This window comes from Onychostoma macrolepis, chromosome 19, assembly GCF_012432095.1.
Source record: "Onychostoma macrolepis isolate SWU-2019 chromosome 19, ASM1243209v1, whole genome shotgun sequence".
Lineage (NCBI taxonomy): Eukaryota > Metazoa > Chordata > Actinopteri > Cypriniformes > Cyprinidae > Onychostoma > Onychostoma macrolepis.
The window spans coordinates 21,661,646-21,681,343 of NC_081173.1; the positions used below are offsets into that span (position 1 = coordinate 21,661,646).

Below are 19,698 nucleotides of genomic sequence, written 5' to 3' on the forward strand. Positions count from 1 at the left end.
TGAAAACTGTGAATCCATTTTTTCAGGATTATTTGATGAATGAAAAGTTCAAATGAGTGGCATTTATTTGAAATAGAAACCTTTTATTAAATTTTAATCAATTTAATGCATCTTTTCTGAATAAAAATATAAATTTCTTGACCCCAAACCTTTAAACAGTAAATGTATATTTTCACATGAAATCAAGCTGACATAGTTAGAAGCATTTGCATTCAAGTGCTTGTGTAGAGAATGTCTCAAGGTTTGAAGTAAAACAGTTCATTTGCACACTTTTAAGTACATACAATGCATTTCAAAATGTCAAATAGTGAAACATCACACAAGTGAAACAACGAATTAAAGACATGCTTAGTAACAGCAACACACACTGCTCCATTGGCAACATATTGGAGTCAAAGGGGAAGAAGGCAAAATGCAAAAAGTGTGATGCAAACGATAACATCAAACAAATCGTTTGCACTTTATTAATAAAGAAATCCACACTGTGATCTTTACCCAGTACGCTTCCCTTTTGGATGAAAACAGGTTCTGAAAAATAAGTCTTGCAGTCATAATGGGAGGTGGCTCTATCCAGAATTTTCAAACTGTGCTGTCATAAAAATATTTAATCTAGCAGAAGAGAAAAGCTCTTGAAATTCCGTAATGCCTTTGTGTTGCATCAAGCATGCAGAAAAATCTGCAGCCGTGCTCAGGGCTACGCCTTAAAGCAGGGTTGTTCCTGGGGCCAAGACTGCTTTGTCTGTGTGAAATCTCTTTCACTTGATGAACAGTGAAAGTGATGGATGTTTTCTATACATCTGAACAAACCCGTCGCCCAAACCTGTCAACAGACCTACCTTGTTCAACAGAGCGTAGCAAGTTATCATAGTGTTGAGTGGCTTTGCTGTAACTGTTTTCTGCTTGCAAACGATCGTCAGCACCGAAGAGCTCAGAATCCTGACTGTCACGCAGGAAGGCCTGATAGTGCTCCTCCATTTTCTTCAAGGTCAGTCGATATTCCTCAACTCTCAAAGTCTTAAACTACATCAAATTAGAGAACAGAATGTGTCACCTAATTAATATTCATGAGTATATTTATATATGCTTTTCAGATCATTTATATGCCTCTGCATGCAATGAAATAATACATAATATTTACAGTGTTATTTAACATATTTATTTAAAGTGATGTATGATATATTGGATCAGTTATCAGCCAATATTATTTTATTACTTGATTTGATATATCATAGCAATCAAAATATATTGGCCGATACTGAATATTGAATTGTGCATGCCCAAACTGAACTACCATTCAAAAGATTGGGGTCAGTAAGATGTTTTTGAACATCTTATGCTCACCAAGGCTACATTAATATGATCAAAATACAGGAAAAACTGTAATACTGTGAAATATCATGAAAATTCATAACAACTATTTTCTATTTGAATATATTTTAAAATGTAATTTATAATTCTGATGGCAAAGCTAAGTGTCACATGAACTTTCAAATATCATTCTAATATCCTGGTGCTGAAGAAACATTTCATATTATCATTATATGGTGAAAACAGTTGTGCTGCTCAATATTTTTTCTTGTTGAATATATAGTTCAACATTTTTTAAGTAGATGTTTTTTGTAATATTAACAAATGTCTTTACTTTTACAAAATGTAATGCATTACCAACTGTACAATATAATATTGTGATGTCTATTTTTTCTATTTCTAAGTATATAATGGCATATCATTTTGTATCAGCCATTTATTGTAATAATTTCCATCTTTTCATAAATATTGGTGCATATTAGTTGTAGTATTTTGTACTAAGACTTTGTACAGACTTTGTACTAAGTTTTTGAATACCAAAAAGGGGTGCGTGTGCAAGTTACCATGATTAAATTCCAGGAGTTGATAAGCAGGATATCTCGCATGAGGTACTGCCAGGACAGCAGGCTTTTCATATCTACGTGCAGCTTTTGCCAAAGGACCATCAGCCTCTGCTGACTCGCATCTAACCTGAGGTTCAAAACAGAATTAAAGATAAGGTGGAAAAGCCAAACGCTAATCAGAAGGATTCGGTTTATCCAGCAAATATTTGACATGAATCACAACAAAACCACACATCTCGACTCAAAAGTCAAAGACAGAGATAAAAGGAGTATATGGAATTTGAATGTGCTGCCAACTAAAGCAAGGGAGGTCAAATGAGACTAGACTCGTATCAGGCTGTACTGTGTTACCCAGAGCTGATGTCCACGGCCTCTTTGTTGGTGGGAGGGATGATAAAACAGATGGACGGAACTGTGGCCTCGTTTCCACTGGAGTTTCGCACTTTCCAATTGTGCGGTTGGGAGTTGTTCACCAGGACACACTCGTCTCCTTTGTGTACTGTGATCTGGGTCAAAAGAATGAAGGATGTTATTCTGCAATGATTAATATGGATTGCATTTTTTTCTGTGACTTAATTGCAATTTAATATGGAAATCACACATTCCCATATACACCATTTTTTAAAAGAGGGACTGTGATAAAGGCAAATTCATTTATTTATTTAAAGTATTTATTCAGCTTCTTTTATTACCAATGTACACAACAAATCAAGCGACAGAGTGTTTACCTCCATTTGTTTGAAGTCACAGACAGCCTGAATGGGTAATTTTCCTTTGACAGGGTAAGCTGTGTTCCTCGGCTTTAGCTGGATAATGGTCTTGGCTCTCCGGTTGAGACCCTCCAGGTGTGTCTTGAATTCATTTAGCTGTTCTTTTTCTTCCTGAAGGCCAGAGAAATAACTTTGTGTGTATATATATATATATATATATATATATATATATATATTGCATAAATTTTTAAATTAAATTAAATGATATTATATTATATACTGAATCGAGATTTAAAGGATCTCTAATCTAATGAACGGTCAAATAAATAATAACCCAGCCTTAAATACATTTTGATATTTACTGGGTTGTAAATTCCCAATCATATTAACACCCACCACTGCATCCTGTAGCAGATCCTCTAGTCGTGTGACCGTGATAGAGCGGTCACACACATACTTCTTCTTCATCATGTCCCCCATCTTCTTCATCCTCTCTTCAGCCTCTTTAACATCTGAGAAAAACTGTAGAACAGAAAAATTGGTAAGGAGATCAAAATAATTCAGCTGAAGTCGGTTTTAATAGAGATGAAGATCTGTTTGTCTGTAACCATGGATTCTGAACTGTCAACCAGAATCTCTACAAGCATAGAGATTTATTAAAGTATGTACCTGGAAGTAAGCTGTGTTTTCCTTCAGATGAGTCTCAATGCAGCAGCACAGCTGAAGGATCCAGCTCCACTGAGTCTGAAGAGCTGCAGTGAAAGCCTACAGAAGAACAGATTACAACCATTAAAACACAGAATTATCTGCTAAAACATACAACGGAGTCAAAAGGTCCACATTGAAATCACACTGAAAATCTTGGATTGAAAATATAATTGAAGCCTGGAAATAGAAAGTTTCAGGACTTTAAAAAAATGTAAAACAGAAACTTCAAAGGCTAAAAAAAGATGAAAATATTAAATATTCTGCACAAATAAGTAAAATACTTTTTTGTATTATATTTGTAATATAAACTCTCTTTTATTACTCACATTATTGACCTTTTTGTCAGATCTATAATTGTTATGTAAGACTCGTTTACAAACACAAACAATAAATGATTCATTGTAAAATGTTGTACCTCCACAGTTTTCCTGGCAGGATGGCCTTCTTTTAGCATTTTGTCTCCAGTCATCTGGACGTTGTTCACTCTCTTCTCTCTCTGTTCAAGATCTCGCATCAAACCCTACAAGATAGCACAAGAGCATCAACTATTAATGTCAAATGCAATTAAAATGACATCATAGAGCTATTTTAGTGCTGGTCGAATCATGTTCAGATGTGTTGGTGGTCTTACAGAATAGTTATCTTTCTTGGCGGTCATGTTGGAGTTTCGGTCGCTCCAGTCGTAGTTCACTTCCTCCTCTTCTTTCTCATTCAGCCACATCAGCTCTTTTGTGGCGGCCACAACAAAAGCGTGCAGCTGATCTAAACTCCGTAGCCGTGACTTGGAAGTATTCTGAGGTGGAAATACAACGAAACTTAACCAACAAACAAACTGGCTAATTGTATTTCACAAGGCTTTGTATGTCACGAGTTTGTTATGAAGATATTTTAAGATCCATAATTAAAATTCAACAAAGGGATCAGTATATATTAGCTCTAAATTTAAGAGCGTACCAGCAGTTTAGCGTACTGAAGGTCCAGTTTGCCCAGGTATTCTCGATAGGCTCCTTTGCTGACTTGAGTCAACTGATTCTGAGAGGAGAGAAAATTATGTTAGTTTTGTGATCTTGTTTTTTTTTTTTTTATAAGATACTATTTGAATTATTAATACTGTTTAAAAAGCATGCATGGTTTATTGAGAACAGTATTATTTGTACTTGAGTATCCAGGTTGTTTTATACTAAGTACTCAGTACAAAACTTATAATATGCAATATATAATTTATTTTAAATATATAAATATAATCACTCAATGCTACTGTTACTCAGTTCACATGCAATTAAGTTACCCAATCAGAAGATAGGTGATTTATACAAATCTTAAAGAGACAACAACAAAAACTTCTACAAAGTTCAGGGAACACGATATCTGCTACAAAAGTGTAAAATGTCTAATTTTAAGACTAACTGGATAAAATACTACAGCAATATGTATTAAAACAATGCATCAAATTACCTCATCAGCCCGTGCACGATCAATCTTGTATTTGAATTCCTCGATGGACTGATGAAGGCCACGATGGCTACCGAGCTGAGACTCCACGGAGGGCAGATCTTCGCCCCACTCTGCCCCATCAATGCGTCTCTGGTTCTCCTCCACCCAAGACAGGAGGTCCTGAATGTACTTGAGAGTGACTTCATCAAGCTCAGGTCTTATGCGCTGGGGAGACTGCTGTAATGTTTGCATGTGGGAGATCTGGGTCATGGGCACCTGGGTCATGGGTACCTGCGACACCGTCACACCTGACTTCAGACGCAGATTAAACTCACTGCGCAGGTTAACCAGACGCTCGTGGAGACGGTACACCCTGAAGAACAAAGAGGAGCAATTATTGATGCTGTTATGAAGATTCTGTGAGATATAATTTATTATAGATATTATTATTAATTGTTGTGTATGCAGTTTTAATTGCCATTTGATGATAATATTTATTTTAGATATTATTAGATATACAGATACTATTATTGTTATTTAAGCATTTTAATTGCTATTTAATACATATTTTCTGAAAAGCAGCTTACTTCGATATTATTATGAAGCAGCTTTACAGAAAATAGTGCCTTACAAATTACAAAAAATTATTTGGAAAAGATAAAAAAAATTTTTTTTTTTTTTTTTATAAATGTAAACATTTTCAGGTGACAGGCACAATTAAAGTTTTTATAATTTTAAAAAGTTGCAAATGAATGGTTAAATGAATAAATAGTAAAGCATTCATATTACAGTTTAGTTCTAGTTCTCATCGAATTTCTTAACGGTATGAAGTAAGATATTATACTGACCGCCTGTACATCTGTTCTGCCTGTAGATGGCGCCCATCTTTAAGTAATTGCACATCGTTGAAAAGGTATCGGATCATGTTTTCAGCCTTGTTCAGATCTGCTTCTATCTCAGACGCATGCTGGATAGGCTTTCCCGCACTCAGCAGACGTATGTCCTGCAATAAAAGCAAAAGATTATTATAGTGCTATTTGCTACAGGTTTTTCTTCTTGAAAGCTACTAGGATTTTAATAAACAAAGGAATAAAATGGGTTTATATCTCACCGTTTGTAACAGTGTTTCCACCTGGTTGAGCTGTTCCTCACATAAACCTGACTCCATTTGCACCTTACTGACTATTCTCTGCAGACGCTCCAACCTGCACATATAACAGACACACAAATACTCTTACACACTGTGCATAATTCACTGCAAGCAAAACAGCCATGAAATATTAAGAATATAATGACTGGACAAAGACAATATTCAGACTTTACAGACATTCAACGTACAATACATTAGAAAAAAGACAGTCGAATCACTCACACCCCCCTCTTACGGAGCAGGTATTCCAATCCGTGGCTGTCATTCACAAAAGCCATGACTAATAATCCTAATAATGCTGAATCCCAATACAGAGACAGTTTTCCCAGAGCCGAGGCGCACAGAATCAGCTATTGATGTTAAGAAGTGCTTCTGTAACTTATCAGACTCATAAACATTCTGCAGAGCAGCAGCGAGTCTGTCTTGTGACAAATCTTTTTAAAAGCGACGCCCTGTTTGCTTGTGCAAAGTGCTATTTAATACCAATATGAAAAGTCATTTTAACTATTGGAATCTTTAAAGTAAGGCATCTGGAACAGAAAACTGAAGGGGAAAGTAAGTCAAATGAAAAATATATATTTTTATATAGGTTAAGTTACATATTTACATATGAGTGATAATTTAAATTAAAGTTGAGCCCTTTCACATTTGTTACTTCAGTAAAATATTATTATTGTTCAAGATCTGATAACTGTCAATTGGTATGGTTGAAGTTTCTTTTTAGGGCAAGTCACTTTATTCTGCAGATCTTTATTTTTCTTGAAACGTAACTTAAATGAGGTCTAAACAATCTGCACCAAAACATTGGTAAAATCTGAGAACTACAGCATCATACATTTTACTTCTTTAGTTCAATGTTTTGTGACCTATGGTATTATCATTATTATTGCCAAATGCCCCTGTAAATAGTTCAGATCGTTCAAATGAGTCATTATACAATCAAACAAAGAATTTGCAAGAATCCGCAGGCTTCTCACCTTTCAAACTCTGAGCGCAACAGTTTCTCTCGTTCCAGAATGGCTATGTGCAGGCGGCCCCACTCCTTCTCCACATCGATGGGGTGGTAGCTGGGGGGAACCTTGATCTGACCCGCCTGTACAGCATCCTGGTGACAAACAAACCCCAAACATAAAGTCATATCTTAGTGAAAACTGTATTCATGCTTGTTTAAAAGGCAATTTCTAAGTGTGGCAAATTTAATTTACCTCTAAAGACTTGTAAATGAGCTTGGAGCGACTTTTGTCAGTCTCCTTGGCCGGTAGTTCAGTCTCCTTGAACTTCAGAAACTGACGCCAGAGAACCTACAACAAAATAAGGAGGAGAAAAGGTCGTAACACAGATCTTTTGTTTTTCTATAGTATTACAAACACATGCATTTGTGGTCACAAAATAATGATATAATAGCCATTTTGTACATTTCATAACACTTCAAGCTGGTAAATAACAAAAGTAAATTACTGTACCAAATCATAATTATACATGTAAATATGCACATGCATGATCATTAAACCCCATGGATCATGAGACTAACCTCAATTTCCTCATAGCTGGAGGGGAACTTGCGTTCCTCAAACACGATAATGTGATGTCTGATCCACTGGAGTAACATGGTCACCAGCTCGTAATATTCCTGCCAGCGCAACTCCATTTCCTGTGCACGTCGATAAAACATTCATTTCAATGAATACAAAACATCTCAATGGGCCATGATACCTGTAGAATTTATTATACTTTCAAAACACTCACATTGGCCTTGACTCCATCACGAACGTCAGGAACTCTTGGCATGACATCATACAAAGAGGACACATATGTGATGATGGACTTCTCGTCTGGGTGTGGCACGTCCACATCTGCAGAAAGAGAAAACAAACTACTATCAATATGTACAGTACACTATCGTATAAAGGTTTGCTTACCACAGCTGCAATTATTTGATTAAAAATACAGTAAAGCAATAATATTGTGAAACATTATTACAACTTAGAATAACTGTTTTCTAATTTAATATACTCTAAATTGCAACTTGGCAAAGCTGAATTTTCAGCAGCCATTACTCCAGTGTCACGTGATCCTTCAGAAATTATTCCAAAATGTTGATTTGGTGCTCAAGAAACATTTCTTATAATGATCAATGCCAAAAGCAGTTGTGCTGCTTAATATTTTTGTGGAAATCATAATTTTTTTTTCAGGATTCCTTGATGAATAAAAAGTTCATAAGAACAGCATTTATTTGAAATAGAAATCTTTTGTATAGAAATGTATAAACTGTTATCTTTGATCAGTTTAATGCATCCTTACTAAATAAAAGTATTGAGTTATTTACAAAAACCTTTTAGTAAAAAATGTCTAAACACCCAATTTTAAACAGTAGTGTACATTACTCAACATCATAAAAGTAAAATCACTATTAGATAATTATTAGAAGGTACTCTTACGCAGGCATAAAAAAAATAAAATAATAAACTTTACAAATCCATTAAATCCTCTAGGATCAACGAATGTCAAGAATGAAAAAACAAAGATTCCTTGAAGGAGAATCCAGAGGGATGTTTTTACCTTCAGGATCCAGCAGGCGTGTGACGCCCAAGTCTCTTTCTGCTACGCTGAAGGCCTGCTCCAGATTCTCCAGGTTGGTCTGTCTGTACACTTTATTCATGTCAATCAAATTTGGTCTACAACAAAAGACAGGAGACACAGAATGCAGTTAGACGTAGACACTGACAGAAATATAACCCCAGAAAGGAACAATGTTCATGAACAAACAAAAGAAAATATAAAGACTGCACACACTTTATTTCAGTGCATTGATTACATAATACATCATGCACCAAAACATAAACTGCCTGTTTATAACTTAATTTTAACACAGAGACTACTCATTTGGTTAAATATTTTGCATTTTATTGTCTGCGATGTTTAAAGAAATAATTTCTCTGTTAGCAAACAAAAATCCCATAGGTATGAACTGTGAAATTTCCCTAAGTTCTCATTTGAACGCACACTGCTTGGCCAAACCTGCAGGCTATGTAAACATCTGTGCCAGAGTCTGGGCAGGTGAAGGCAAGATTGATAGCTCTTCACAGGATTTGAAAATGCCTGTCTTACGTGACTCACTCAACAACAATCATTGCAAGGTGCCAAAAAACAATTACAGCAAAATACTACGTGTGCACACAAGCAGCCTGTTAAGTTAACTACATGAAAACCTGAGCAAGTTCAACAAAACTAAATTTTACAGCAAATAACAACCCCCAAATTACCAAATCAGTTGACTAAATTGTCAATGAAATTCCAAAAGCTACAATGACAAAGGCAGCACTGCTTTGCTTGCTTTTTTCCAAAATGTTTTAAATGAAAAAAGGAAGCATTCATACGACTCATTGACTGTCTGTGTGAGCAGGTAGCACGGCTGGCCCCAGGGATGCTCGGCATCTGAGACGAACACCTTTCTGTAAGAAAACCCATCTCTACTTAGGGTGGAGAGCCTTTGCTCCATGCCATGTTCAAGATCTCCGCTCTGGGATCCACCACTAGAGCAGGCACCAGGGCTGATGGACCCCTGGCCCGAATCGAATGAAGCCTCTGATGGCAAATCTTCACACAGCATGACCACCCGGTCCTCCAGGTCACTGACGGATCCGTGGCTGGACGAGGTGCTGCGACTCTTCCTGGAGCGTAACTTCCTCTTGAGACTGAACATTTTGTTGGATTGACTGAATCAAAATCCTATTCTTTGAAACATGTGCAATCAAACAGGGTGCAGATGGGTATTCTTGTCCAATGAGAAGCAAGTTCCAGTCAACGGTTAGTAGTCTCAGTCTTCAGAGAAACCACACTCCATCTTATATCACGCATCAAGCTTTGAGAGCTTCACCTTTAATGCTGCTGTTGCAATGGAGTTCATATACTAATCTGTTCATCGAGTTGCAAGCGAGAGGGAAGACGAACTGCTTCTTATTTGCTCAAACCTCAAGACTCATCTGCGTCTGATAGCGCAGGGTGAACCTGAGCTATGCAGCTACATGCTGAATGATAAAAACACACCCTCTGGGGATCCTTTCAGATTCAACACGCCCTCATTACTGGATTCTGGTTTCAAACTTTTTTCACAAGTGCCAATTCGAGCATACTTGAACTTAATCCTGCAAAATCTGACGTAAACCAAAGTGAATTTGTGGTTGAGAGGTATTTGTATGAAGTCTATAATGGGTCAGCGGTTCTAAGGTTATTGCATGACAGTTTCTTGAGTCCCATGTGTGAGAACAAATTGTGCTCTTGAAGGTTAAAACAGGTCAGCCTACCTTTAAGTATGGCATGACAGATCTTGTTTCCCGTCAAACATCACTTGGTAAAAGCCAGGATTTAGTATAAATTATAGACCCGACAAGGGGCAGAAGGGTCTGTGATTGACACGGCAAATACAGCTAGTCTGGAGATGAACTTCATAAACAGCCTGGAGATATAAGGGAATGTCAACTATTTCTCACTACTCAGGTGCCAAGATTACCTAATAAACTATTTATATATATTTTTTAATTTTCCTCAAAAATCGGGCTTCCCCGTTAGAACCATTAGTTGGTCTGGAGAACGTGTTCTAACAGCTAAGAAAATAATTTTAGAATAAGTTTTTACCTGTGCTTATGGATGACGGCACTGAAGAGCTTGCCATCTCTCCAGCTGGTGGTGAAGTTATCACACCGCAGGCCATGGTAGCCCTCCACCATCCGTTGAGACCACAAGAGCAGCTTCTCCTTGGCGGTCATATCATCTGACTGACCATTCACCTGGATATCGGAGATCTGATGGAGCCAAGGAAGAAAAGTAGAATCAGAGTCTGAGCTAGCATTTATTCAAATTTATCCTAGTTATTGTATAGTAATCACAGTTTAACCATGGTGACTGCAGTAATAGACCACATATAAATGACAAGTGACCAAGAAGACAAGAATAAAATTCTGTATTATTTTATAAAGAAATAATAGACTAAACATATTTAGAAATTATTTCAACTGTCATAGTAAAACAAATCATATATTATAAAAAATAATAGCTGAAATATATTAAGAAACTAAATATTATCTAATCGTAAACTAAAGTAATATATGTAAAAAAGAAAGAAAAGTAAAATCAATGAGAATGTGGTTTTAATAAAATTATGTATATGAAAAAATTCTAAACATATAGAAACTATAAAAACAACTTTCATAGTAAAATAAAAAAAATGTACAATGTGATAAAATCAAGTGCTTCAGTAAAACAAATTATGTATTATACACAAATACTACAGTTACTGCAGTTGTTCCTGGAAATATTAGTATTATGATATTAGTAGTGCAAAATTCTTTGAATCGTTCTTTTACAAACATATACACAAAGGCAGAGTATGAAGTTTCGCAAAATTTCTATTTAATAGTTTAAAATGTGAATTTTGTTGCTTTTCCAATCATGAAACACTATATACGATGATGCTCAGGGAAAATGATATAGCATTTCACAATTTGAATTTGATTAAAAAATTAGTATACCTAAAATACCCTCACTGTTGCCAAGATACTACGGACAAACATTGTGGTTAGCAGCGATCATAAGACTCGTTTATAATAAAAGGCTTGTTCAAATTGTAGTCTGTTATTTTGCATGCGTTTGTTCCTCTGGTGACTCATCGTCAGGATTCCCCTTTGGGTAATAACAGCTTAACGCTAAAATCAAGTTTCCTCCTATTATAAGAGATTTGTAGGGAAGTCTGGTCGGTCTACACCTCTGAATCCTTATATTAAGGATATACACAGTGACTCTGTGTTTCTCACAGAAACACATCCTCCACCCTTGCAGCACAGCTTTACGAGAGCCAAGAGGGGCATTTAAGGTCCTTTACAATGCAGAATTCCTTTCAATGCCTCTAATTTTAAAATATTTTTAGTGGTGACTATAAGCCCAACACTTCAAATTTCTTAAAGTTATTGTAATTATTTAATAGGAAATACAAATTTGGCAATATGACATCTGGTGCCAATCTCAACAGCTTCTGCAGAGTGCATAATTTAAACTAATTCTGCAATGCTATGATCAATTCTGGTATATTTTTTATTGTATTATAATCTTTACTCTATAGGAATTCATAACTATTTGTTTGATTATAAGTTTATTTAATATGCCTAACCAGAAAAATAATTCTACTTTGTTGAAAACACAAAAAATGTGACCTTTTCAAGTTGCCATAAAGTCCTGTACAGCACGTTTTTGTGAAATGACTAATTCAAAACCTTTTGTGCCAAGATGAGCACTTTTTAAAAAATTGCAGGAAAAGAAAACAATTAAGATGCATTCCCACAACCAAAAACAGCACGATTGGTCTCATGAGTCACCAAACCAACATGCCAGCGTGCCTGCTTCGACTTCCTTTAGGGAAGATGTGAGTCACCAACCGAAATGGACACCGTCCCAACCCATAATCCCCCACAGACCTACTGTGACATCAAAGATGCACGCTTTGGTTTTTATTTCCCAGAAAAAAAATACACAAATGCACTCCAGTCTCCTCATAATGAGACAGAATATTGTGTAGTAATCCAAAGACAATAGAGTGCATTGGCATAGAAAACCACCCGTCTCTAACAGGTACAAAACAGTTGTTTTGTATGACATTTTAGTTCATGAACAAATTAACATGAGGCCATGCGTGAAAGTACAACAAATACTTGTTCTGTTCTGAGGGTGTTATGTTTTGTGGGTGGGCTGAGCTGATGAAAAGCGATATCTATATCACTGTTGCCAGATGATAAATTAAACCCTGTCACAAGTCTGCACAGGTGCCTGTGTTGTTACAGCAATAGTAACAGCAAGTTGAGAGACTAAAACATGTAGAAACAGTGAAAAGGGAAATGAAAATCTGTGAAGCAAAACCAAAGAGAGCATATAAAAACCTAATAAGAATGTGTCTGTTCCGAGCAAGTAGAGCACAACCAGTGCTACACCAGACCTGGAAGTGAAGGATGATGGTCCATATTAGCCCGAGGGTCAGTTTTGGATTTCCATCCGCAATGTCGTCATTTCTGATGTTCACCAGTTTCACCTGTCAAACAATGAGATCTGTGTTAACCAGTGAAATCTTATAAGACCAGGGTTTTCAACCAGGAGTCCATAGACACCTGTGGGTATGTAAAGGTACTGCAGGAGGTAAATGGAAAAGAAATATATAAAGCAAACAAAAATTACAATTTTAAACATTAAATATTGATCAGTAACGCAATAGTATTAGCTAATATTTCTGATGAAATGTTATCATAAATTATGACCACGAAAAAGTAGCTTTTTATATTTTATTAACATTTTATTTTATATATTTAGATTTTTTTTGTATTATATCCCTGATTATGAAAAGCAAAACCAAGGGTAAAAAAAAATTCATGAAAAAAATAACGGCTTATGAGGTGTTCGGTTCACTGTACCTGTCTATGTTTGAGGAAGTCCAGTGCGATCTGTACATTCTGTAGTTTGTGAAAGCGCATGCGACCCTTCTCTCTGGGCTGGAAAAAACAATTTAAAGAGATTAACAAAGAGAAAGATCTCAAAAAATTAAATACGGTTATGAAAAGGTAGAGATTACAGATGTACTGAATGACAAAAATTGCATTAACTAAACATACAAAACAATGACTAAAGTATGAATGCCACAATAGAGAAATATTATGTCTTTTCCATCTTGAAAAAATAAAAAATAAAAACATATTAAATGAGACCAAAAGGTGAAACCGAACATCCAAACATTTTATTGTACAGTAAAAATTGGAAAACACTTTAGCGTTTTTGAAATGCATAAAAAATACTATTTAAATTTGGAAAAAAACTAATATTACCAATATCAACCTGCAAAAAAGTACCTAAAGTAAATCATGACTAAGCAAATTCACGTTTTCTTTTGATATTTTCCACATTTCATGGAAGAAACAATGCATTATATAAAAAAAATAAAAAATGCGGAAACTATACCCTAAATATTATAACCTTATTAATTTGAAACCCAAGGACCAGAGATCTTCCAGATTCATTAGCTATAATCTATTACCTGAACATACACCAAATACATCACTATGCCAAGATGTGGACAAAATGCACCAGCATACAATAAGAACATGCAATGACATTGTCAATCAGTCATCACAATAAATAGCCAATCAAAAGCTAAGCTGTCCCATGAGCCAGGCTCTTATTGGCTTGCAGTGCATGATGTCACTTAGGTTCTCAATGGATCCCATGTCTGCAAACATGAGAAGACATGAATCAATGAAGAACTAAAACGAAAGTTTAATTCTAAACTAACATACATTACGCCAAATTCCTGAAAGCCTGTAGTTAACGGTTCCCTGACAGTGAATGCAGTGCATTTAAATAACCACCCTGATTTTTATACAAATATTAGCATGATCTATTTCAATTTTGAATTAAATATTTTTGTGAACATGGGGGGAGGACGGCACCGTGGACAAGCGACATGACAAAGGAAGTGACATCATGCACAACACATTTCCCCTGGCAGTGACACATGCCACACCCCTTTCCGGGGAGGCGAGCCGGAAATTTTCAGACCCAACTCACCAACCGCGAATTCCTGACAACGTCTCGCTCCCTCGGCTACCACAGCAAGAGCATCGCAAGAGAAGAGGCAAAGGCAAAGGGGTCAAGGTCAGGGCAGAGGTGAGCAAACAGGAAGTTGAAAAAGGAATGGTCAAGGGGGGATCAAACCGGTGCAGAGTTGAAACTGAGGCAGAAAATGTCAGATTGTTAATGTGTTAAAGGAGTGAGACGCAGTGCAAAAGAGACACAGTCACAGTAGAAGTGCTCATAAGGACGGGGAGATGTGAGGAGACATTCGTTCCTACCGACTCATTTCTGTATGTGTGGTTACGTCCACTGCTCATACAGATCTGAATGCCACATGTCAACCACTGACGCATGCAAAACAAATCTGAGGGACACGACTTTAAGGGTGTTAAACTATAGAACTATCCAATCAGATGCAGACTGCAAGGGGAACTTTAGTCAAACGTAAACTACAAAGTCTATAAAGCAAAAGAGGACACAGGAAGAGGAGGGGCTTATGTTAAGGGAGCAGATCCAGGTAGTGAGACTTAGCCTTGCAAAAGCAGAATTTCAAATTGATGTTTGGAAGTAGGTTTTGAATAGGGTTGTGGATGGAAAATCTGAGCCCACATTAGCATGAACTTACCAGTGTCTCTCCAGACAGCACCTCCAGCAGCGAGATGAGGTTGTGTCCATCTCTGAGATCCTCGTACAGGTCTGTGATGTGTCGCTGGGCCTGAATAAGACAGGAAATCATCATTACAAATCATGAAAACTGTGGAAAGTGGAAGACTACATGTTGAAGACAACATTATGCTATTTAAAACCACAGTTCTCCACATGAATTGATTATAATGGGTTGATTGTGGCATCAAGCGGGCAAATAATTTTACATAATGATTGCAAAAGTGTTTAACTGACTGCTGTCAAAGGCAACCACTAGTTTTATGAATTTTGCAATACATGACACAATTTTAATTCATTTTACTATACATTAAGGTGAATAAATAATACACTATTATTCATAAGTTTGGGGTCAAAAATAAATTATTTTATTCAGCAATTAAACTGATCAAAAATGACAGTAGACATTTATAATGGTACAAAATATTTCCATTTCAAATAAAAGCTATTCTTCTTTCATCCATGAAAACATTAAGCAGCACAACTGTTTTACACTTTAATAATAATAAGAAATGTTTCACTGAAGACTGGAGTAATGGCTGCTAAATCAGATTTGCCATCACAGGAATAAATTACATTTTAAAATATAAGAAAATAGAAGTTATTTTTGATTGTAATAATATTTCAAAATATTACTGTTTTCTTTACTGTATTTTTGATCAATTAAATGCAGCCTTTAATTGCAAACTTGTTTTAAAAACATTACACTTTTGAATGGTAGTGTATATAAAATATCCACTTTTAATTTACCTAAGTAAAGACTTTTTTTTTTTTGGAAGTTCTTTTTCAGTTCTTTGTTTGTTGTGCATCTATTTTCGTCACTTCAGTTCAGATATTTGCAGGTTTTAGTGACTAATCCAGAGATTCCCTACTGACAAAAAAAGAAGGGTTCTGAAACCCTAAAAATATGTTTTGTAAGCATTAAAACTACAAACAGAACAAACAAACACAAATATGCTGTGAAAAATACGGGCAAAGGTCATTTGAAGTGACTTTTTTTTCACAAAAACTGTTCACAATGAGAGCTTTCTATATATGGTTCAGTTTATAATGCGGGAACTAACATCAGAAATCACCTTGGGATTTTAATAATTACAAAAATGTCTCACGAAAGTCAAGTTAGTTGGTTCTATGCAATAAAAACCATACATTGATTTGTGGGCCACTTTATGATACTATATTTACTGTTGATAAAGGAAATTATCTGGAGGCTGAAGCAGTAAGCACAGAAAGTACTAAAGGAGACAGAAAACACAAGTGTTAACATCTCCAGTGTTAAAAAACTTAGAAAACAGCAATTCATGCAAGGAAGGCAGGAGAGCTTGTATGTTAGCTCTAGGTGCAGATGTAGGAAGCTACGGTGCATGTGAAACCCATGCAGTAATAACAGAAGTCACTCTGCAAAGGTGTGATCACAGACACCACCTACCTCTGCCTTCCAGTGCTGACAGAGAAAGATGGAGGAAAGGATGGAATGTGGAGAGATAAAAAAAGAGAAAGGTTGGAACAGATGGGAAATACAATGAGAACTGTATGACAGAAAGAGCGCGAGAGACACACAGACAGATATAACAGTGAAATGAACACAGATGACACATACAGTGTTTGCATGATGGCGTGAATATATAATTTAAATATTTCATTTATTGCATCAAATCTTTGAATAGACATTTAAATGTATAAAAAAGTCTGCTGATGACAGAACCTGTCAGAAATATATTTGTTTAGTTTTAATATTCAAACATGAAGCAACGTATCAAATATGACAGAGCACAGCACGCATGTGGCATAACATCAATATTAAATTGTCTTTTGTATTTAATTCAAAGCTATTATTAACATAGCAAAAAAAAAAAAATAGCAATGAAACATCACTAACACATCTGCTGAAACCATCATTTTGGCAACTCATTCTTAATAAATCTTTTTTAATCTTAGGGCTGCTGTTCTCTGTGCCTAGTTTAAAATGAGAGACAGTAAGGCTTTGCTGGCGTCCAGGTTTCCACCCCAAACGGCTGCATCCAGATGAGAAGGATTTCCTTAGAGCAAACGAACAATCCACAGCAAAGCCTCTGAGTCACTGGATCTGAACTGCAGACCACTGAATAAACCCTAAGCCTCCTTGGAGGAAGGAAAATCAGTCTAACGTCTAACACAATCCAAAAACTAACACAAATTTAGTGCTGAAATAACTTATTACAAAAATTATTTAATAATTCTTTTAATTTAATGAAATAATTCAATTATTCTCAATTTAATTTAATAATAATATTTTTTTTTAAACAGCCTAAAGAACATTGAAGGTAAAAAGTGTAAGATCCTCTAGATACTAGTTCGTTAAACTGGATATTCACTTCCCGCTGATGCAAAAGAGAGATCGTTTCTACACATATCCTTGCAAAGTTACATATTTTTCCAATATATATCTATAGATATTTTCCAAATATCTTGCATGTGAAATACCCAGTTTACACAGTAGAGTAAACTGCTGCATCACTTTTGTTGCTTATTCGCTTGATTGCAGGGGTTGTTTTTCATTTTCAGACTCTTTTGCATCTTTATATTGTAGACTTTGGGGTGGAATTTTGGAACACATTTTGAAACATTTTCTTTTCAACTGTTCGTGAAAGGGGGCGCCTGTGGGCCAGACTGCTGGATGAAATCCAAGCGGCACCAAGAAAACAATCGGTTTCTTTGGGGATATAAAACGAGACCAGATGTTGATGACTCATCCTCACATACCCATAAATAAATAAACAGAACCTTTCAGCAGTGCAGTGTGCTGGGTGTGTACAGGACGATTATTCAGCCATCGTGATCTCCACAGCAGTAGCAGTTGCACACACTCACCGTATGTTTTCACATACGGGTTAGACAAACAAACACTGTACTGTCCTTCCCATTCGTTCTCTCACACACTCCTATCATTTTCACTCTTGCACTTTAAGCGTCATGCACTGTTATTTTCCATGTAATGACAGACAAATAACTCTGTTCTCTGTGCAGTTTTAGTATGTGCTAAGAGCTAAGAGCTGTCACCACAGTCATTTGTAGTTACTGCACCAGTCATCTTCAAAACAATCTCCTTAAGATAATGGGTTGACAAAGTGGCCATTGGTGATGGGCAAAACTGAGATATTTGACTCTCTGTGACCGTGTGGTTACAAGCACCTAGAACAACTGCATGTGTATTGTTGTTAAAATGACTGCAATTTCTGTATGGATGGTAATACCTTCATCAGATGCTTGTTCACCCATTTTGTGAAGGTCTTTTTCTGTACTCGATCCCGTTCATCTGTAAAACACAAAAAGACACAATTTTTAGTTAAATCAGAGAGACACATTAGAAACCAGTGAATGTTATACAACATACTAATGGAAATTTCTAAACTGAAGTATAGCTATCTTCTTAGCTCTATGTGGTTTTTATAGTGCACTTTATGTGGTTCCACATAGTGATGATTTTTAGAGAAGCAAAAGCTTAGAGGAATTAGCATAGGTTTTGCATCATATTTCTTTGTGATCATCATATTTGCCTGTGATTTCATTAAAGAAATACTTTTATGCTTTTATTCAGCAATGTGGCTTTAAATAGACTTTTACATTGTTCAAAAAAAAAATCATTTTTTTTTAAATCATGGTTTGAACAAAAATATTAAATTTTCAACTGCTTTCAACATTGATAATAATAAGAAATGATTATTGAGCAGGAAATCAGCATATTGGAATGATTTCTGAAGGATCATGTGACACTGAAGACTGAAGTAATGATGCTGAAATTCAGCTTTGCCATCATAGGAATAAATTACATTTCAAAACATATTAATATAAAAATAAGTTTTTAAATGCAGCCTTGCTTAGCATAAAATACCTTCAAACGCATTAAACAAAATCTTACCGACCCCGATCTTTTAAGCAATAAAGACACTTAAAACAGTTTCCTCAATGGTATTTATCATAACCCAAAATTGTGCAGTGATTGGGTGGGCCCACGTTATGAACATGCTGTGCATATCTTAGAGACACCACAGCGTAAATTAGTGGTCTATATCTGCTCATCGGAGCACTCAGAAAACATTCCACTGGTGAAAGTCAACTGACTGGCTGATTTTGGCTCATTTTAACTGACTTAATTTGAAAGTTTTTCAGTTCTTATTTTGTGCATCTATTTTCTTTACTGGAGTTCAGATATTTGCAGGTCTTAGTGACTAAACCAGAGATTCCCTACTGACAAAAAAAGAAAGATGATCTTGAATCAAGATGTTTCTAAAAAACACTATGACTGACTCTTTTGCTGGCATTGTTTTACTGTTGCATTTATTGCTCAATTTGTTTAGAAGCTTTCAAATGTTCTGCATTTACCTTCATCTCGAATTACCATCATCAATGTCATCAAACATTTATGTGGAAACTTGCTGAAAGGCATGCTAAAGGAGTGAAATGTTCCAGAAGTACCACCACCTGAATCTAATGGGTTTCACAATGATCTTCTAAAATGCTTCATGACTAATATAAGAGCGTGATTCAAAAAATTCAGTACAAATGTCTTTTTCAGGTC

General features: G+C 35.8%; 1 protein-coding gene across 1 annotated transcript in view; it reads right to left on the reverse strand.

Moving 5' to 3' along the window:
• The window catches only part of pleca (plectin a), a 107,595-nt gene that overhangs the window by 16,999 nt on the left and 70,898 nt on the right, over positions 1–19,698 (reverse strand). The window contains 22 exon segments of the mRNA XM_058753584.1: positions 837–1,020; positions 1,872–1,998; positions 2,223–2,377; positions 2,600–2,752; positions 2,978–3,103; positions 3,251–3,346; positions 3,705–3,809; positions 3,921–4,082; positions 4,244–4,321; positions 4,745–5,096; positions 5,572–5,726; positions 5,835–5,928; positions 6,851–6,978; positions 7,079–7,174; positions 7,405–7,524; positions 7,620–7,726; positions 8,433–8,548; positions 10,509–10,675; positions 12,856–12,948; positions 13,325–13,402; positions 15,103–15,192; positions 18,374–18,435. Coding sequence (XP_058609567.1) covers positions 837–1,020; positions 1,872–1,998; positions 2,223–2,377; positions 2,600–2,752; positions 2,978–3,103; positions 3,251–3,346; positions 3,705–3,809; positions 3,921–4,082; positions 4,244–4,321; positions 4,745–5,096; positions 5,572–5,726; positions 5,835–5,928; positions 6,851–6,978; positions 7,079–7,174; positions 7,405–7,524; positions 7,620–7,726; positions 8,433–8,548; positions 10,509–10,675; positions 12,856–12,948; positions 13,325–13,402; positions 15,103–15,192; positions 18,374–18,435 — 2,844 coding nt within the window.